Genomic DNA, 21,769 nt, shown 5'->3' with positions numbered 1-21,769 from the left:
GCAAGAAAAAGATAAAGAGGTAGAGAAAAGAGTGATCCAGAAGACAATATGCCATTTGAAGTGTTGCACACAACGTGGCATGTTGTAGTACTGGCTCATGTAAACAGTTTCAACCAGCAAATGGACCTCATTTACATACTAGCAGATTTACAGTGAATATAGCACTGAATATGCTTGTGGAAAATAATGAATGCGGTGGTTAGTTTCTTTGCAGTAAATCGATATGGCTGTGGCAGTTATATTAATCACTATCAGTTTGATGAAAAAGTTGTATACTTGATGACGCTATTTTGGTGACATGTGTGACGCTTACTGTGATGGTCAGAATATCAAAACAAGTTAGGTAGGATTGTATTTTATTAATTTTGACTATCAAGTGCATATGCAGCATGTAAGTTACAATTGTTTGCTAACACTAGTAACAGCATGATGTATGTCATAGGAAAGTTACCTTCATTTTGCAATAGGCAAGTGGACATCTGCATGTCACATGCGCAAATAGCACACATTAACTTGCAAAACAAACTTTAGAACTAATGCTTTTGCAAATATGATTCCTCAATCATAGCAACTGAAAAGGATTGTGTGTGCTTTGGGAACCCTGATTTCCTTGGAAAAAGACTGAGTAAAGACAATCGGAACAATATCTGAGAGAGAATGGTAGCGTATGAGAACATTTTTAAAATCCTGAACAGTACAGATTGAATGGTTTTTAGCTGTCTCACTGAAGAATCCTAATTTGCATTTTTCAGAGAGCATGAAGATAAAAGCAGGCATCTGAGACAGATGGAATTTTCGTATGCGGAGTGGTACAAGAAAAACTTCCGGCCAATATCAGCCAGAAACTGGAGGGAATGGAAAGAGATATACTGTCATCGACAGAAATCATTTCTTTGTGACTCACCTGTGGCTCACCTGTGGCAGGGAGATGTGACTCCTCTTGTGCAACCGCTACATGCTCTTTCCACTGGTGAGTTGTGACTGAGTGCTTGATAAAGAACAACTGCTGCTCTTGCATTGAAACATACTGATAACAACCCCTCTCATTTACTGAACCTTTGAATTTTGCATGTATGTTTGCCTCACTTACTTCAGAAGTGTTATTTGTATTGTAACTGTATTGTCAGTGTCAATGTCTTTAGGTTCTACTGCTTGCAGTTATTACACATGGCTACCCACTCTCAAGTTAACAGTGCAGTGATGGTTAACATTTTAAAATGGCGTCCTTGTCCATACTTTAGATAGCTTGTATACTGTTTTTGTTTAGTACTAGTGGTAGTGGTAGTTTTATGTTACCTAGAAGTATCAGGCATATCATTCAAGGACATGCCCAAGTCAAATAAAATATGTGACATGAATAAGAACAAGGCCAAGAAGACTAACTGATAAAGAGGACAGAAGATAAAATGTTAAGGGTTGCTCAGCTTCTGTGTAGGTCCTGTAATGTTTGGTTTGCAATCAAATACTGTGGCTTTCATGTATTGATGTAGAAAGAAGCAGAGCACTTTTTGGCATTACTTGATTTTTGTTGCCTTTGAACTTTGAAGAGCATGATTTTAAGAACTGACAGGCTTTCAGCCCTGGAATGGCTACTTTGTGGTTAACTGAACTGTGAGCAACATGATTTAATTTGATTTGACTTTGAGTAGTTTCTGGCTCACATGTGTAAACAGAGCGAGTCTAAGCAATAATCTGTATTTAGTTGTGTGTGTGTATACATGTATACATGTGTGTGTCGGTGGTCAACTTGAACAAATCATTTTCTCTGAAAATACTTTGTCAATACCTAATTTGGATAGAATTTATTTCACCCACACCAATTACAGGTTATAAGTCTTTCAGTTTAAACCATATTTTTGGATTGTGAACATTTTATTTTGTTTAGTTGCCGTCAGATCAGCAAGGCATTCTTGGGTCATTCCTGGATTGTTTCCAGATAATGTTTGTATTGCCAAGATAACTTGAGGTTGCATTTTTAAGACAGCATGACATTGTTTCTTGTTCACAGTTGAACTAAGAGAAAAAGGAATTCTAGACAGTTTCAAGGAGGTACCAGAATGTGTGGAATGATCCATATTATATGCTGCATCAGTTGTGCTGTTGAAATCAAATGTAACAAAATCTAAGAGGAGCAGGTGCCTGACCTTTGCATAAAGTGATATGGATACTTCAGGGTGATGGCCTGGAGGTAAAGCGTCCGCCTAGGAAGCAGGAGAATCTGAGTGCGCTGGTTCGAATCACGGCTCAGCTGCCGATATTTTCTCCCCCTCCACTAGACCTTGAGTGATGGTCTGGATGCTAGTCATTCGGTTCAGACGATAAACCAAGGTCCTGTGTGCAGCATGCACTTAGCGCACGTAAAAGAACCCACGGCAACAAAAGGGTTGTTCCTGGCAAAATTCTGTAGAAAAACCCACTTCAATAGGAAAAACAAATAAAACTGTACACAAGAAAAAATACAAACAAGAGAGGCAAGGCCTTCAAGACTCACTTGTGATATACTTTTTTGTTTTTCTTTTTCTTTTTTTTTTTATAAATCTAATCATTAGAATGTGTTCTGTATTTGTTATTATAATAAAGCTTCGGGTTAAAGAAAAAGAAAAAAGAAAAAAAAAGCTTTGAAGGCAGATTCGAACCCGGCGTGTTCGGGTGAGAAGAAACTGTCTTACTCAGTACACTAACGTTCAAAATTTAACATTTAAACATGCTTTTTTAAGGGCGATAAATCAATTGCGGTATTCGCAGTGAGAACGCTGTTTAAATCATATTATTCTGGTGTATCTTGGGCATTCAGAAAATTTTTAAGAGCAATTAAGAATTCTTTTTAAGTCCGTGGTAAAGGAGATGTGGCTATCGCCGCAATCACACTGCAACATTTAGCCATTTTCTCTGGATCTAGATAGATGTACAAGTTTAGTTACACCCGCCGGGAATGTATGACACGGTAAATTCAATTTCTCTTTTATGTTCATTCTAGTTTTAAAGTTGATATGAAAATTGAGTATTTTGTTAAACTAATAACATCTAGAGCCAAGTACAACTACTTCTAAACGTTGTATGAAGTGAAAAGGACTTAATTTTGAGAAAAGTCAAGACTGGAAATTTTTACGTTTCATAAAGGGGTATTAACTCTCATGGATTTTTTTTTTTTTAACTGTGAATTCTGACTGATTTTGTTGATATTTTTATGGCAGTTTGCGGCATAATCCAGTAAGTGATGAGGCGTTCACAAATCCTTCTCTGAATAAATATTTAACGGTCTCCTTCTCCAACTTTCCATCACATGTTATCGTGTATTGTCAGTTGAATATAGGATTGAACGGGCAGGTCAACAACTTGAAACAAAATGGCATCCTTCGCTTTCGTGAGGATATGAGCACGCACTTTGAATATGTATAAATATGTGTACGCAATTGATTTTTGCCCATGACCTTCAGGGCTCAGCCAATAGATCTATAAAGTCCACTCATAGTATTGATTTTAGTATTTTCCGAAAAAGACCACCTGGGTGAATGAACATAGTGAAAGCCCTGTACACTGAGAGTAAAACACACAAGCTTTTTATGAACTGAGTATAATTTCAAAATGTAATGTTTAAGATGAGAAAGATCAGTTTAGAGCAAATTAAACCCCCCCTAGCATTAATTACAGATTAATTTTCCCTTTTGTACTATCTGCACAAAGACATGCACCAGAAATATAACTTCCATGCTTAGCAAAAGAAGTTCCTGTTTGAACAAAAAATGATAAAAATGACTGCTCTTGATGCTGTGTCAGAATATCAGATCAAAGTGCCAGTTTAGAGAATAAAAAAAAAAAAAAAACCCAGTAAATTCAGTTTGCATATAATTTGGTTTCTTTTCTTTTTTGTGTGCCCATTCCAGAGGTGCAATATTGTTTTAAACAAGATGACTGGAAAGAACTGAGTTTTTCCTATTTTTATGCCAAATTTGGTGTCAACTGACAAAGTATTTGCAGAGAAAATGGCAATGTTAAAGTTTACCACAAACACACAGACACACACACACACACCGACAACCGAACACCGGGTTAAAACATAGACTCACTTTGTTTACACAAGTGAGTCAAAAAATGTGTGGTGCTGTAGTGTAGCAACGTGCTCTCTCTGGGGAGAGCAGCCCGAATTTCACACAGAGAAATCTGTTGTGATAAAATGAAATACAAATACAAATACAAATAGATATAGTGTGATCCTCGGTTGGAGACCAAACTCAAGGCGCTTTACAAATATGGGGTCATTTGTACAACAGGTTGCCTACCTGGGTACAGCTGACTGACAGCTGCCATTGTGCACTCATCATTCGTTTTTGTGTCATTCAGTCAGCTGTCAGTCACGCACACACAAACACACACACTCATATTTCATACAGACATGTAACAGTTTTTCATGTATATAACAATAGTAATTGTAATGTACATTTGTATAGCGTCCTTTCTCCAAGAGCTCAGGGCGCTTTAAATGAAAGAAAATATTTCAAGTTACATAAATCATTCATGACCACCCTTTCTCAAAATCTCTCCCTCCCCGCACTCTCTCTTTCCCACTCTTCATGGATCCAAAGTGAGCTGACATGGATGGTGATGGAGAAAAAGGAAGCTGAGGGTGCTTATAGATAGGTTTTAAAAAGATGAGGTTTTAGTGATGAATGAAAAGCAGAGATGGAATCAGGTTCATGGATATGATGAGGAAGGCTGTCCAGATATGAGTAGCAGCTAAGAAGAAAGTGTTCACGATAGGTTCTTGTATTGACATGAGGAAGTTTCAAAAGGTAACAGTCAGAGGAAGAGCGGAGATTTCTTGAGGGAGCGTAAACACTGATAAGGTCAGAAAGATATGTCAGGACCTGTGGAGTTTTGTTTATTTACCTCGCCTTGCAGGCAGCCATACTCTGCTTCGGGGGTGAGCATGCTGAGTATGTTCTTGTTTTCCATAGCCCACTGAATGCTGACATGGATTACAGGATCTTTAACGTGTGCATTTGATCTTCTGCATGTCTATATACATGAAGGGGGTTCAGGGTGTGTGCACATCTCTTGACTTTATTGGAAAAATCTCACCCTTTACCTTCCAGATGCTGTTACTGAGATTTGAACCAGGGACCCTTAGATTGATAGTCCAGTGCTTTAACAACTCGGCTATTGCGCCTGTCAAGTGATAAACCCAGTGTGCTAATCAGGCCTTGAGAGCCTACCATAGGTTTGTGTAACACATTAATGTAAAATGAAATGAAATAATAAGACTAAAAAAAAACAACAAATCAGTGAATGCACAAAAATGCAGTTAAATGAAAGAAATGTAGAAGGTATATCATTGGGGGGAAAACAACCACACACAATTGGGTGGAAAAACACAACACACAACACACACACACACACACACACACACACACACACAACACCACACACACACACACACATCGCACATGCACCAATATGTTGCATGTTGCAACAATGTTGTTTTTTGCAGTCTCACAGACACCAGGTCCCAGCCCTCAACTGACAAATGTATGTACCCCAACCCCACCGTAAACAAACACACACATACACACAGAACACTGGACAGAACACACACTGTGGCACTAACTACATCAGTGACGTGTTTGTTGAAATTGAATATTGGTTTAAATGTTTTAATTTAACAAGCTGAAGGTGTTGAAATGAATATTGGTTTAAATGTTTTGATTAACAAGCTGAAGGCAAAAGACAGAGTTCAGGAAAATCTTGAAAGAAATATAAGTAGAGCAAAACAAGCTTGAGCTTGTATCATGTTCTTTCATGTGATTACTATCTATCAGCAAGCGCAATGGCAGAAGATACACAGAATATTTCATAAAACAAATTGAAATGCAAATCAAAATATAATATTTTTTTTTATTATGCATGAAAAGTGAACATTGTCTGAATTGTAATGTATTGGAGAGAGAAAGAGAGAGATTTCTAGAATGAACCTGGGGCTGTCCATCAATTCTACATTGAAACGTTCCATGTATATTTCTCAACTGACGACAGAAAATATTTCATGATATATCTTTTGTGTTACACTTACAGATATTACAGCACCTTGAATCTTTTGATTCAGATATATTTGTGTACTGTAAGCTGAGTCCAGAAATGAGAATATTTATTCATTCTCATGAGAACTAATAGTTGGATTACTCGCAATATAGTAGTTTAATATTGTTGATACTTTGCAGGATATCCACATGAACATTTTGTGTTCTGAATTAAGATAAGGATTAAACAAATCATGATTAAGATGTTACTCATTTTTAAGCACAGTCTACAATGATGAATTTCTTCTTTACTGTTTGGGACAACTGTGTCAGCAACGGAACATTTTGTGTCTGATTTAAGATAATGATCAAACAATTCTTGATCAAGATTTCTCATATTTAAGCACAGTCTACAGTGATGAATTTGTTCTTTTCTGTTAGGGATGACTGTGTCATCAGAGGAGAGGTATCTTTTGATAGATGGAAGATGTTTGATCTGCTTATGATTTTGACAAAGAAGTGAACTTGTCCAGAGTGCATATTGTGTATACATATTACATAGGAAAATGCATTTGGTGATTTTGTCAGATTTATTGAAGGTGGAATGTCTTGATGAAAACGGGGAAAGTTTAAACGTTTTATAGATCTGTATTATGATCATAAAACAATGAAATCCCAATTGGCATAGGTTGCTTTAGCAGTTGGAACTGCTTGGTATCCAGACACAAGTTTTGGTTCAACAAACACTGATGGTGAGCGATAGTGTGATTTGTGTCAATAGGCCTGTGTAAGTAGTATGATCCCCTCTCAGACCTCTCAGACCCTAACCACCACCATCTATGTTTTCAGTTTTGTTCATGTAGTTTTAAATAGCAGAAATCATATCCCTCTTTTTGTTTTTCCTTTGGGTTTTTATTTGATTTTTTACACGTCATGTTATTCCTGTTTGTTTTTTTTGTTTTTGTTTTTTTTGTTTTTTTGTTTGTTTTTTGTTGTTGTTTTTTGTTTTTTTTAATCCAGAATAAACCATTTCATTTTACAATGCTTTTCACTTTCTGTTTCACTTTTGATTTTAATTGTAACAGAATGCATAATTTGGGATTTGTGAGAAAATGTGCTGGCATGAGATCTGTTCATTAATATATATATATATATATGTTTGGTTTTTTTTCTTTTACAGATTCTATTTTGAGAAGACTGTCAGTTATCCAGCCATATCAAGGACCATTTCCTGCCAAAGAGAGGTATGGTTGGTGAATAGTTTTTGTAAGTGAATATCTGATAATCTATGACTGAGGGTGCTTTTTAAAGAACATGTATCTATAAAAGTATTTAAACATGTAATTTGTTCAGATGAAAATCATTTATCATAAGAACCAAGTGGACTTACAGACACAGAATGATTGTTATGAAAAGAAATAAAATGAAAGTATAGATCTCCATTGCAAAATGATTAACTCTTGCAAATATGATTTGCATCTTATTCATGAAAGTAAATGCAGTGAAAGTATCCTTACTATGAGGTATTAAAAAAGATAGATAGCTGAAAGATTAAATTCAGACTGTGGGGAACTCCGGTTGAACAGCATGGATGTGGGGGCCACTAGTGCGTCACAGACAGTAGTGCTGGAGGGGAAAAAAAGAAGAAAGAAATAATAATATTTATACATGAGAATTTAAATATGATACAGTATAAAATGACCTTTTTATATTATTTGTATCTGACAAGAAATGGCTTTGTTGCTCATCAATTTCCATTGTTTTTGGTTTGTTTTGTTTTGAGATTAAAACCGATTTTTGATGCTTACATTAAAGTCATTTTCTTGAGCATATGTGTGTGCATGATAAATGAATTGTTCAGTTGTTGTTGTTTTTTAACCATTCAGCAAACTAAGGAAAAAAAATCCTAGAGAACTACCTGATCATGAAAGCAAATTAGAGAATGAAAAATGCTCACACTGAAAGTCAAATTGTTCTCTTGCTGTAGTCTCCATTGATCATCGAACATCAAACATCAACCAACAATTACAGTTGTAATTGTTGATATAAAGAAACTGTCTATTGGATTGTACTTTTTCTTGTCATGTTTTGACTGAATATCACCTTGATAATGTTACCGGAGTTCTGTAATATCCTTGTAGGTATTTCTGTGTTCATGTAATGTTTACCTGTAGGTTTTCTATGTTTCATGAAACAAACTTATAGTTTCAATGACCTGTTTTTTTACCTTTGACAGGTGTGAAGCAATAAAATTTCCTTTGATGTCTACCTTCCAAATACAACCTTCAGAAAGTCCCAGCCAGGGCTCCGGATCACAGAGTGTGTATTGCAAGGTGAGTTGGATATGCTTCCCAGTCCATCCTGTCTATTTTCACCAACCATTCTCCCCTCTCACAGTTTCCTGCCGCTCTGCAATTACTCCAGTCTTCCACATTTTATTCATGAACTTGCTGATTTGTTTTTGTTTCTGTCACCATGCATCATTTTGTGTGAACTGTGTCGACCAGACTATTGTGGCTTTGGTTCATTTTTTTAAATTTTGATTTTATTTACGTTTTTTCAAACAAAGTTAAGTGATTGATCATTTTCACTTTCAGAGCATAGTTTTGACATGTCTTTTTTAGCAATGCAAAGGCCGCCTATCCCCCAAGTTTTATTTGGGTTTTTTAATTTTTGTTTTACTCCACATTTTTCTCCAAATGTGTTTTTCCCCCACCATCAAAAAAAAAAATTTTCTTGCTCTTTCACTGTTAACTTCTTCGATCAGGTTTTTTTATTCTGGCTTGACTTCCTTTTGGCCAGGGGGTTTTGGTTGGGAAAGGGTGATTATTTACAACAAAAAAATTCTAAAAACCAAATTTTGCAAAAAGTATATGAAACCCCATACTTTCTAAAAGGGAAAAATGAATAGACTACAATTTCTGTTTGAAACTTTTTAACACATGGTTGCAATGGTGAACCAAAAAAAATTTGTGAGATATATTTTTCACATATTTTTGAATATATGTTTTGATTTTTTATAAAATCAGCTGAATTAGTTTAGAAAATAAATCAAAATTTTAAAACAACACCTTTTGTACACATAGGCATAAATTATGAGAAAAGTTTGGTATTTCACATTTTCAGCCCTCATTCACACTGGTTTTTTACAATGAGTGAAAGTTGAGAAACTGTTTCTGTACTTTTTTAGTTCAGTTTTTTTTTTAGGAAATAGAAATCACAAAAAAAACCCACACAAAACACACAACACCCACACACATACACATAACCACACACCAAACAACAAACACGGGTTTTCGAAAACCTGCTGGTCCAGTGATTCTGCAGTGCAAAAATCGTTCCACCTTTCATTAGCTCTCCCACCCCCTTCCTGAATTAGTGAAAATTTTATCTTTGAGTTACCTTGGAAAAACCCACAGAACTTTTTTTTAAATATAAAAGTTTGGGTGTTTTTTTTATTAAAAATTTTACATGTGTTTTTATTTGTGATCGAACATTTTTCCTGCAGCCCTTTGTTAAAAAAGTTTCTACAAATTAAATTTTGCTGATATAAAAAATTTCACATGTATTAACTTAGATTTTGATTTTTTTTTTTTTTTTTTTTTTTTTTTTTTTGTTGTCTTTCGAGGATCCCACCCCCCAGATGTTTTGATGTGCATGCGCCACTGTATCTGGAGGAAAACTTTCCCCTTCATGGGCAGTGGCACTTTGGTGACATCTGTTTCTTTGTTTTTGAGGACATTGTTTTACCGGACATCTATCTTCATTTGGATGATGAGAAAAAACGTTTGCCCGTATGCTGAAATTTAATAAGCTGGTGTGTGTGTGTGTGTTTTGTGTGTGTGGGGGTTTGTGTGCTTTTGGGGTGGGGAATAAAAGGGAAGTAGGGTGGGGAAGGTAGGTGTGGGTTGTCTCTTTGAGATTTGTTTTGCCTTTGTGTATTCATTTGTTCTAGGGGGAAATTGTGTGTTGGTGATTTTGGGGGAAATAGTTATTTCTGAATAAATTTTTGGGTGTTTTCTCTTTTTTTGATGTGTTTTTTCAGAGGTTTTTTTACTTTTTTGGAAATTTACTTTTTACAGGTCTGAAACGGAATTGGGTTTAAGTTTCATTTGAATAAAATGTTAAAGGGTGTTGTTATTTTTCTGTTTTTTTGTGTAAGTAGCCTGTGAGGGGGGGGGTGATATAATGCAATTAAGGGTTGTGTATGCACCCTAAAATACAGTTTTGAGCCCTGACAAGCAGAGATTTATTTGCAAAAAGGAAATATGACAGATGAAATTAGTCACACTAGACAAGCTGAACACACACAGCCACCAAAATAATCCACCATTTTCACACTGCATGTATTCCCCCACACATCCAAACAAAATAAAAGCATATAACAAAGAACCCATTTACACTTAAAAATTTTTTTGGGCGAGACAATTTTTAAATTGCCAAAACAGGCTAAAAAACCAGGTCCCCAGGAAGGGGAGTCAAACGCCTTTATTTTCGCCTGCCTTGGACGTTGTGTTGACATCGTGGATTTTTTTGCCAATATTCAACCCACCTTTTAATTTTTTGTTGTTTTTTTTGTGGGGTTTTTTTTTTCCATTTTTTTTTTTTTAAAACAGTTTTGGTGCAGCAAAAAAAACACTTTGATCTTCTTTTTACCGTAGATGTAACTAAAAGTACAAATGATTTTTGAGTTTGAAAAAAAAAATTGTTTGATGTAAAAAAACAAAAGTTTTGGCTGTAAATTTGTAAACATTCACCCCCTCATGAGGTGTGTGTTGTGTGTTGTCTTTTTTGTTCCTTTCCCTTTTTTCGGGCCCAAAACATAAGTTTTAAATTCAAAAATTTAAAAATGTTTGATGAGTGTTGGGGAAAAAAAATCAAATAACACAGGAAAGAAAGTTAATAGGATTTCATCATTCTGGGGAGGGGCTTTAGTTTGCTGGCTACACTTACTCAGCACAGCTACCACCCTTCCCCCCCCCTTTCCCCCTCCACCCTTCCCTGTCGGTGCACCATCATGATGGGTATGGCTATTTTGAAATGTGGGTTGCTGGGGGTACGTGGACATTACAAAAATTGAATGACGAAAAAAAAACTCCCTTCCCTCATGCCCTCTTTCCCCTTCCTTTCCTCTGGCATGTAGTTTGCAGTTTAAATGTGTGGTTATTATTGGGGTTTTCCCTGGGAAAAATTTCTGTGAAAAATCCACTTCGATGGAAAAAAATAAAAATCAACGGGAAAGGAAAAAAAAAGGGGGGGCGGTTTAAAACGCGCTTTTCCTGGGGAAGCAGCCCCGAATTTCACCAGAGAAATATGTTGGAAAAAAAGAAATGAAAAATTAAATACAAATTTTATTGTTTTTGGACTTAAGGTTGCCATGACCAATTTCTGTTTCCTTTTAAAATGATTTTTGAATTTTTGCAAGTATTGCTTTCCCACCCCTCTACTCTTTTTTTTTCATTGTATACATGTTGGTTCACGTGTTTTGTGAGGATTGAAAGTTACAGATTGCTTTAAAAATTATCTGTTTTGCATCGATCAATTTTTTTCTGCATTTTCGTTTTTTTTTTTTTTTTTTTTTTTTTTAGTATGAAATTTTTGGGCAAATCTGTTTTTTCTTATGTAAAGAATTTATTATTAGGTGCCCAGAACCCCTGTTCCTGCTTTCTTGTCCATCAGACTGTAGTATCAAGAACCTTTTGTTAACACTCCTGAAGCCCACAATTTCTGCAATCCCATGATTTTTCTTTTTGAAGAAATTGTGGGAGCCCCCCTTATTTTTTGTCAAAAACATTTTTTTTTGTCAGGGGTTTGGGTTTCTTGTTTTTTCCCCCGTGCAGATTTTAGAGTAAAAATGGAGAGAAAAAGAATAGAGGGGGGATGAAAAACAATCATGATAATGACAGTGGTGTTGCGAAGACATAAACGTAATGACACTTCATCAGGGGCCTGGCTTCGCTGACGAAGATCTAGGAGGGCTTGTCCCGTCGATGAGGCACGTCATGGTGCAAGGCCAATGCGGGAAAAGCAAGTGGGCCGCGCAGTTGAAAGGGAAAGTTGGCGGGGTTCGCGGCTGCGTGTCGGGGGTTCTTCTCCTTCTGCTTTTGTCCCAAGGCGGGCCCCTGGGGTTGTTTTCAAAGGGAGGAAAGCTTGGGGAGGGTGCGTCGCCGGTTCTCATCGCGGCTCTGGGACCCTGGCGATGAAAAAGTGACAGGCACGGGAGTTTCTTAAGGGTCTTGTATCTCTTTTTGGGGTGCTCCTCTACCCACGGTGGCATTTGTCAACTTTATTGTATTTACAAAAATTGGTCATGCTTGCATTGCCCTAAAATTCAATCTCGAAATCAGTACAAACAACAAAATTAGGAAATTTGGAATAACCAAACGAATTTATGATGTGATAGAATAGAAATGATATATTGACTAAACCAATTTTTCCTGGATTTTTGGGAAAATGTTTAAACTTTTCCAAATAAAAAGTGTAACAAAAAAGTTTCACAAAAAATTTTAACCCAAAAAACCCTGAAAACTGGCCCAAATAGTTTTGATGTTGTTCTGATGAAACCCTTTTTTCTGTCCATCCCCCCAAAAACCCTGGAGGGGGTCAAGGGGTTTTCTCTTGACCCCCTCCCAGGGGGTCAAACCTTGTGGTGGGAGGCTTAGTGGCCAGTGATCGAGCGGCTAGCGGCGGGGGATCAGTGCTTTTGGGGTTTGCTGCTCTGGTCCCAGGTTTTAAATTTGGGACAGCCTCAAGCCTCATAGCTTTCGGGTGAAAAAAGTGGTGGTTTTTGTCTGATGCCCTAAAGGGTTTTCCATGCGAACAGGTCTGAGGGGGCCCCAAAACTAAGGTGACCCACTGTCCCTTTCGCTTTCTCTTTTTTCTTTTTCCCCCTTTTTGTCCTCAGCCCCCCCTTAAACCCTTCTTTTCCACATTCTTTTTTCTCTGGGGCCTTCTTAGGCCCGCTGTTTTTCCGTGGGGCGCGACCGTGATGGAGGGAATGAGATCGGGGATTGAGGAGCACGCTGCTCTAAAACCATCCCTTTGGCTCGGCCTCTCCTAGGACAGCGGCACACTTGGCCCGTGTGTGTCAATCGGTCCCCCTTTGGGGGGGCTGGTAAAGAGGGCATTTAAAGGGCACGAAGATAACCCCATAGTGCTGGGTTCTTGCCCCCGGGAGCTGGCATGATGGGGGGGGAACACTTGGAGCTACTGGGGTCGTTATCCCTCCGAAACCGGGAAGGGGTAAACTGGTGTTCTCTTGACCCTGGCCCCAAAGTTGGCCCCCCATGGTGGGGAAAGGGGGAGGGTGAATATACAATTATTTAAAATGAACTCCAAAAAAAAACTACACCCCCAAAACCGGAAAAAAAAGAAGGCAAGGAACAGACGATTCAGACCAGTTTTTTGGGGGTCGTTTAGACCTTGGATTTTTGGGCCCTCGTGGGTTGTGTGGAGGGGGTGATGATGACAAGCCCCGTCAGCTTCAGCCCCCCTTTGCTATCCGAAGGGTTCCAGTGTCTGGCAGGGTCGCTGAAATCCACAAGAGGGGGAGGGGGCATCAGATACCCGGAGTTGGGAGTGTCTTGGGTGGATCAAAAGCGACGTCCCCTCAGGGAGTGCCCACGTGTACGGGGGACAGTGAAAAGGGGTCGGAGAGAGTCCCGACCCCAAAACCCTTTTTTTCCCCACCTTCTGCTGCCCCAAAAGTCCCCAGGGCATCGGTCGGGTACCCGATGGTGGGTGGCCCGTAGTGCTTTCCCCTTTTTGGAGTTTCAAATGCCAGGGAAAATTTGGGGGCACGTGCGGGACCGATGCAAGGAGGAAGAGGGGTGTGGCACCTGTTCAAAGGGGTGCACCAGGGCGATTGCGTCAGGCCCCGCCCGTTGTGCGAACTGCGGGGCATCATCGGGCCCCCCTGGGGAAGGAAAAAGGAAAACCAGAAGGTAAGACGAAAAAAGATATCGTTCTTTTAGGCAAGGGAAAAAGGTGCGGCCGCGTCGCCTAAGCGTCTTACGCCCCTGTGTCAGACCCAGGTGGGGGACGTCGCGGTCCCGACACGTCCACAGGGACCAGACGGACAGTCTACCCTTTTTAGAACGTTGGCCTTGGGTGGAGGCCCATGTCCCCCCCTTCCAAATTTGCGGCAGTCCTCAGGGGCTGGGGCGGGGCGGAAAGCCCCGGGGGGAGGCACGGTTTTTCCCCCTCCCCCCCCCCCCCCCCCCCCCCCCCCCCCCCCCCCCCCCGCCCCTTTGTCTGCTGGCCCCCCGGGCTGGCAGAGTGGCCAAAAACCCCCCGACTCCAAAACTAAGGGGGGAGGGTTTTCGGGATTGGGAAGACCGAGGTGGTGGTATTCCCCTTGGTCGGAATCAAAAAATTAAATTTAAAAATAATACTCAATCTTGGCGACCTTGAGCCACCCCAAGCAGGGACAGGGTTTTTAGCGAGGAATAGGCTGCTGCTTTATTTTTTTTTTTTAAACCCTTTTTAATGGCAGTATACGGAACATCCCGGGGGTTTTTTTACGCCATTTCCAGGGAAATCGCGCTTTGGTCTGCTTTGAAACCCTTTATGCTGGCATGCGGGAACTTGCAAAGATGGAAGGTTTTATCCTTTTCTGGGTTTAAAACCTCCTTTTTTTTAAACCCGTCAACCGAAGCAAGAGGGATTGCGGGGGTGTCACTTTTTTTATCACAAATCCCCTTTTTTCAGTACAGTTCCCTTTAAACACCCCGTCAGGCAGTGGGGTCAGAGTCACACTGGGGGAAAACATCATGTCTGCTCTCTGACCCTTCCCCCTGCGTCCTTTTCTGAGGCAGGACCTCATGAACTGGTCGACCACTCCCCCAACCCTTTTTACGTTGGCACTTCAAAGGACACTCCCCCCTCTGGGGAAATGAGATAATCACCGAGGTCTTCCTTGGAAAACCTTTCCGTTTGGACTTGGGTTCTTAAAACCCAATCCCCATTCCTTATCGTCCCCTTTGGGAAAACTTCGTGTTTAGATCTGTCGGTCTGCGTCCACGTTGGGCCTACACGAGTGGAAAGTGCAGACGATTGCACGGGAGTGACCACTTTCCCGTCTTTTCCTCCGCCCCACAGATGGGGTGGTGACTCACTCCCGACGCCTAAATACCAAAGCAACTGGGGAATTTTTACCCCCAAAGTAAGAGCGGAGCTGCAGGAAAAAACAGTATGAAAAGCAAGGGCCCGCTGACCCCTTGATCAAACGTTTTTGATTGCGCCCCAAAACAACGTCCCCTCGTTACCCCCAACCCCAGGGGCCAAGAACGCCCTGGTTCAACGCGGAATGTCGGGAGGCCCGTAAGTCTCGGAAAAGAGCGCAGCGACCTCTTTGGTACCGGAGACCGATAGCGTTCGAAACCCCTCAAAACTGAGGGCGAAAAACCCGGTATGTTTTTTAAAGAGCCAGGAAAGTCATGGGAAAATTTTTTTTCTTTTTTAACCTCCAACACACCAAGAAGAAAAGGGGTTTTTGGGGGGGTTTTTTAAAAAGAATTAGGGCAAAAAACGTATGCCGAAACCCTTTCACATCTTAAACTTTCAGACGCTTGGTCACAGAGAGAAGCAGTTTTCCCAATTTTCTTGCCTCCACAATTTTACAGAACGGGGTTTGCTAAAATCTGCTTTTTTCTCAAAAAAAAAAACCCGACGAAAAAAAACCCCTGTAACTTCTTTCGCAACACAGAGAATTTCAACCTACTTTTACAATGAATGAATTTTAAAACTGCCCTTCATACCTGTCGGATCCTGTCCCGGAATGGGCGGGTCCCTTTTTAAAATTTAAAGCATTTCCCCAAAAACCGTCGGCCCCGCTCAAAGTTTATAACCAATTGGATCACAGGCTTTTTTCCACCCTCCGGGGGAAAGCCCTCATAAAAACCCGGGGCCGAAAAACCGGGGAAAAAAACCCCTTGAAACCCTCCCAACACCGCCAATAGCATGGGGCCAGCTGCATCTCAAAATGTGGAGAAAATGGTCAACGGTAGGTGATGTGAAATAGGCGACGGCCCTTTTGGCGAAAGAACATGCGGTTTCTGCAAAAAACATCGCTTCCGTTTACCATCTGTTCGTTGGAAACCACTGTAAGAAATCCTTTTTAACAAAATGTGGGGCCATTTTTTTTGATTGGAGAAAACTTCGTCCCCGGAAATTTGGGAACCTTCGGACCTGCACAAGCTCGGGTTTCCCGGGGGGCACCTGCCCAGTTTCATCCACAATTTTTTTTTTTTTTTTTTTTTTTTTCTGCCCCCAACTGCGCCGTTTCATGGATTAATCCCACGCCCCTCATTTGATTCCCCCCCTACACGGCCCCCCGGGGTTTGTCCCTCGCAGTTCCCGCGTGGCGTCCAAGGGAACCATCGATGTTAGGTCGCCTGGAGGGGACACCCAAGGGGACCCTCACTGTCTGAGTCATTCGGGGGTGTTCAGTGGGGCCCGTCTGTTTTAAAGTACTTAGGGAAACCCCCTACTAAGCCCCTATAAGAAATAATGGCTTAGGCCGGGGGCCAGATGAGTGACGTCTCTCCAGAGTGGAGACCGCCCCCACGTCCCTCAAAAAAAGCCCCCCCCTGAAAAATGACGGGCACTGACGACTTTATCCACAAATTTTTTTCAAGACAGAAATTTCCCGGTGAGGGTCGGCCCCCCCTGTTGAATTCACGAGAGGAGCTGGGGTCCCCCAAGGGAGCATTTTGTCCCGGCTCTTTCAGCATCAAAATTAATGACTGTTCAAATCCTTTTAGAAGGGGATCGGCAGCTCCTGTTCGTGGACGATTTCGCCTGTGTGGAACTGGAGCACGAGCCAGCATCCAGCAACGGTTCGCTCTGCGTCAACAAAATCAAGTGTTGGGCGAGGAAATGGCTTACATTTTCCCTCCAAAAATAATGTATTCATTTTCAAATTTTTGCCAGTTCTATCCGGGCCCGAAATCCGTTGGGAAAATCCACCCTCCCCGGGGGTAAGGAAAACCAAATTTTTTTGGGGGGCGTCTTTGTCAGAACTGAACTTCTCAGCCCAAATTAAACAGCTGAAAATATCTTCCAAAAGCCCCGAACCATTCGAGTTGTGGGGAAAAAACTGGGGTGCTGATAAAGAAGCTCTCTTGCACCTCGGAGCCCTGGTCCGGTCCAAACTGGTTACGGAGTAAGTATACGGCTCTTACCTGAAACGTTGGACCCTTACACCCAGGGTCCCTCTCAGCTTAGGGCTTTCCCACCCCCCCGTGCCACCTGTAGCAGAGGGAGGGAACCGCTCTCTCCAACCCCGATGAAGCGACCCAACTATTATTTGAAATTGTTTTTGAAACCACAAAAACCCCGCTTTTGAGCTGTTTTCAACAACCCCTTTTGTAAGAAATTTAAAAAACAACCCAAAAGCTACCTCCCCTCGGACTCCGACGCCGCACTTAGAAAATCCGTCTGGATGTCGGTGGCATCTCAGATTTTTCTAAGTTCCCTGACAGCCTCGTGGGCTTCGAACACCCGAGGTCCCATTTGATCTGGCCCCGTACAGTAAAGCTCCCCCGTTTTGGCCTACGGAACTTACTTTTGGAATCGCCACAAATTCCCCCCTTTTTAAAGTTCTTCACGAGGTTTCCAAACAGAGGCGGAGTCCTGGCGGTTCGTCCCACTTCCCCACCGGCCCTCAACGGGGAAAATATTCTGTTGACTGCTGGTGTGACGCGGAACTGACGCATGGCTGGCGGAAAATGGTTTCTCCCTTTAAAAAAAAAGGATTCATATCTTTTCCCACCCTTGTCAGCCTGGGGGGCTTACCTGCAGGAAAATTCAATCATCCCAAACGCTGGAATTTTATGAACTTTTTTTTCCCCGAAAAGAAGAAAGGATACGAGGTTGTGTTGGCCTGGGGTTCCCGGAATGTTGGATTCGTGGTAAAGAAAGGGCGGAGGTGGCCGGAACGCGTAAAGAAGAAAATTTCCAGATCCCTTGTACCCCTACACAGACATTTAGCGGAAAGGGGAACATTACGTTAAGGATCTTTGGCAAGAGGGGGGAAACCCCGACTGGCCCCCGAAAAAGACAACCTCCACACACAGAAGGCGTACGCTCTGTTTCAAGACCTGCGCAGGAGCCCCGTAGGATGGGAAGCCACGGTCAAGAATCTCGCGCATCCTTCAGGACTAAAAGAAGAAGATCAAAATGAAAATATCCGTGTTAGCGCCAAACCAATGACGGCGATGAAGAAGCCAAAAATCAATTCTACGACAGACTGCTGAACGTCATCGCCAAGTACCAGAAAAGATATAAACATCCTCATGGGTGACTTCAATGCCAAGATCGGACAAGACAACACGGGATGCAAGGAAGTGATGGGAAGACACGGATTAGGAGAGATGAACGAGAATGGCGAGAGATTTGCAGACTTCTGTGCTATCAACAATCTGGTAATCGGTGGCAGCATTTTCCCCCACAAAAGAGTACACAAGGCCACCTGGGTATCTCCAAATCATGTGACTGAGAACCAGATCGACCATATCTGCATGGTCAAGAAATCAGGAGATCTCTACAGGATGTAAGGGTGAAAAGAGGAGCAGACGTTGCATCTGACCACCACCTTTTGGTAGCCAGGCTGAAGCTAAAGCTGAAGAAAGAACTGGATGGAAGCAACAACAGAGAGGCAGAAGTACAACATCAGCCTGCTGAAAGACACAAAGATAAACGAAGAATTCAAGCTGTCCCTCACCAGCAAGTACAAGTACTACAAGAACTGCGTAAAGAAGAGACTGACATCGAGAGCCAGTGGCAGAAAGTGAAAGAGACACTGACGTCAACTTGTCAGGAAGTAGTGGGCCCCAAGAGACACCAACAGAAGGAATGGATATCGGCAGTCACACTGGGCAAGATCGAGAAGAGAAAGCAGAAGAAAGCAGCAGTAAACAACAGCCGGACAAGAGCAGCAAAGGCCAAGGCACAAGCAGACTTCACAGAAGCCAACAGAGAAGTCAAGAGGAGCGCAAGAACAGACAAGCGCAAGTACATGGACAGCCTGGCAGAGGAAGCCGAGGAAGCAGCAGCACAGTAACAACATGAAGCTGCTGTATGACACCACTAAGAAACTCTCAGGGAAGTACAGCAGGCCTGAGCGACCAGTCAAAGACAAGAAAGGAAACACCATCCTGGGAACAGAGGGACAACTGAACAGATGGGCAGAGCACTTTGAAGAACTCCTGAACAGACCCGTCCCTTCAAACCCCCCGGACATCGACCCTGCTGATAGAGACCTAGACATCAACTGTGAGCAACCAACCAGGGAGGGATCAGGAAAGCCATCAAAATGCTGAGGAATGGCAGGCAGCAGGACCGGACAACATCCAGCAGAAGCACTCAAGGCAGATCTGGAGACCATGGTAGAGATGCTGTACCCTCTCTTTGAGAAGATTTGGAAGAGGAGAAGTACCATCAGACTGGAAGGAGGGCTACCTCATCAAGCTACCCAAGAAAGGAGACCTCAGCAACTGTGCCAACTATAAAGGGATACGCTTCTGTCAGTGCCAGGAAAAGTCTTTAACAGGATCCTCCTCGAGGGAATGAAAAGTGCAGTCGACCCTCTCCTCCGAGACCAGCAGGCCGGCTTCCGCCAGAACAGATCATGCGTAGATCAGATTGCCCCTTGCGCATCATCGTTGAGCAATCTTTAGAGTGGAACTCGTCTTTATACATCAACTTTGTGATTATGAGAAAGCATTCGACAGTGTGGACCGCAACACCCTCTGGAAACTGCTTCGCCACTATGGAGTGCCAACAAAACTGGTCAACTTGATCAAGAACTCCTACGAAAGATGACCTCCCGGGTGGTCCATGGAGGACAACTCACAAACAGCTTCGAGGTGAAGACCGGAGTCAGACAAGGCCGTCTCCTGTCGCCTTTCCTCTTCCTCCTGACGATCGATTGGACCATGAAGACATCAACAGCATACAGAAGAAATGGAATCCAGTGGACACTGTGGGACCAACTAGATGATCTCGACTTTGCAGACGACCTGGCCCTGCTTTCCCACAGCCGCAACAAATGCAGGACAAGACTACAGAAACTAGCAGCCACCTCATTACATAGTTGGCCTCAAGATCCATGAAGGCAAAACCAAGATTCTCAAGATCAACGCAGCGAGTGAGGACCCAGTCACACTAAACGGAATGAGCTGGAAGAAGTGGAGGCATTCACGTACCTGGGTAGCATCATCAACACGCAGGGCGGCACAGACGCAGACGTCAGAGCAAGAATTGGCAAGGCGAGGGCAGCGTACTTGCAGCTGAAGAACATCTGGAGCTCAAGGTGGTGTCGACTCGCACAAAGATCAGGCTGTTCAACTCCAACGTCAAGTCAGTCCTACTGTATGGAGCGGAGACATGGAGGACAACAAAGACCACCATCAAGAAAGTGCAGACCTTCATCAACAGCTGCCTGAGAAGAATTCTCCAGATCCACTGGCCCGACACCATCAGCAACGCAGACCTGTGGCAACGTACCAACAGCTGCCAGCCGAGGATGAAATCCGGCACAGGAGATGGGGATGGATCGGGCACACCCTGAGGAAGCCAGCCAGCAACATCACAAGGCAGGCACTATCATGGAACCCCCAAGGAAAACGAAAAAGAGGAAGGCCAAGAAACACCTGGCAACGTGACTTGAGGCAGAAACCAAGAGGATGGGATATACCTGGAGACAGCTGGAGAGAAATAGCCCAGGACAGAGGACTCTGGCGGACTGTTGTCGGCGGCCTATGCTCCAGGGGGAGTGATGGGCCTAAGTAAGTAAGCTGTACCATACACAGACATGAAGCGGAAGATGAACACTTACGTTAAGGATCTTTGGCAAGAGGAGTGGAACACCCAGACGGACAACAAGCTCTTTCCAGATCCGTCCAGACCTAAAAGAGACCCTCCCTTCGGGGGTGAAGAACAGAAAGGAGGAGTCTGTGCTGTGCAGACTGTGTGCGGGGCACACTTTTTTTTTTTTTACTCATTCTTACTTGTTGAAGGGGGAAGAGGCCCCTCGATGCATCCCCTGTGATGAGCCTCTCACTGTGAAACACGTGCTCCTTGACTGTTGGGATCTGCATGACGTTAGACGCAGACATTACACGGCGGTTTCTTTGAAGACTTCTTAAAAGAAGTGAACATTTTTAACCAGATTTGAGGTTTTAAACTATGGAAGTTGTTTTTTTTTAACTTTGAAGTGGAAAGTTTGAAGTGGTGACTCGTTTTAATTGGTTGTTTGGTGTTTTTTTTATCCTTGTAGTAGTTATTGACGCGGCGATAGCCTTGAGATGGCCTTAGTGGTCGCGAGGCTCTAAGCACCATAATTTCATTTCATTTCATTTCTGTCACATTTATTTAGTATGTTCTTTATTTCATGCTTGCTCTTTTGTTTATGTCATGCATCCTTTCGCATGCAAGATTGCACTGAAAATAGATTCTCAGTTTCTTAGAAGACACTTAGAACATGAAAATATTTTTAAAACCGAGTGAAAGAAGACCAAATCAACCAGCCAAGTAAACACATAAGGAAACACACACACTCACACACACACCACACACACACACACACACTTACTTACTTACTCATTCACTCACCCACTCACTGACATACACATGCATTTACACTTTTTTAAACCAGTACTGTGCCACACCTTCACCGTCTATTGTGAATGTCTTCGCCAGTGCCACTGTCATTATCATGATCGTCGTTGTCGTTGTCGTTTTCCCCATTTCCT

At 42.2% G+C, this 21,769-nt stretch overlaps 1 protein-coding gene across 1 annotated transcript in view; it reads left to right on the top strand.

Annotated features, from left to right (window-relative positions):
• Window positions 1-12,217, top strand: part of LOC143281321 (uncharacterized) — a 56,329-nt gene extending 44,112 nt beyond the window's left edge. Inside the window, exons 7-11 of the mRNA XM_076586553.1 lie at window positions 753-970; window positions 7,195-7,258; window positions 8,251-8,347; window positions 9,641-9,808; window positions 11,960-12,217. Coding sequence (XP_076442668.1) covers window positions 753-970; window positions 7,195-7,258; window positions 8,251-8,347; window positions 9,641-9,808; window positions 11,960-12,217 — 805 coding nt within the window. The remainder of the gene's footprint in view (window positions 1-752; window positions 971-7,194; window positions 7,259-8,250; window positions 8,348-9,640; window positions 9,809-11,959) is intronic.
• Window positions 12,218-21,769: the final 9,552 nt, after the last annotated feature.

This window comes from Babylonia areolata, chromosome 1 (assembly GCF_041734735.1).
Source record: "Babylonia areolata isolate BAREFJ2019XMU chromosome 1, ASM4173473v1, whole genome shotgun sequence".
Lineage (NCBI taxonomy): Eukaryota > Metazoa > Mollusca > Gastropoda > Neogastropoda > Buccinidae > Babylonia > Babylonia areolata.
This window is presented reverse-complemented; position numbering and strand designations above follow the sequence as displayed.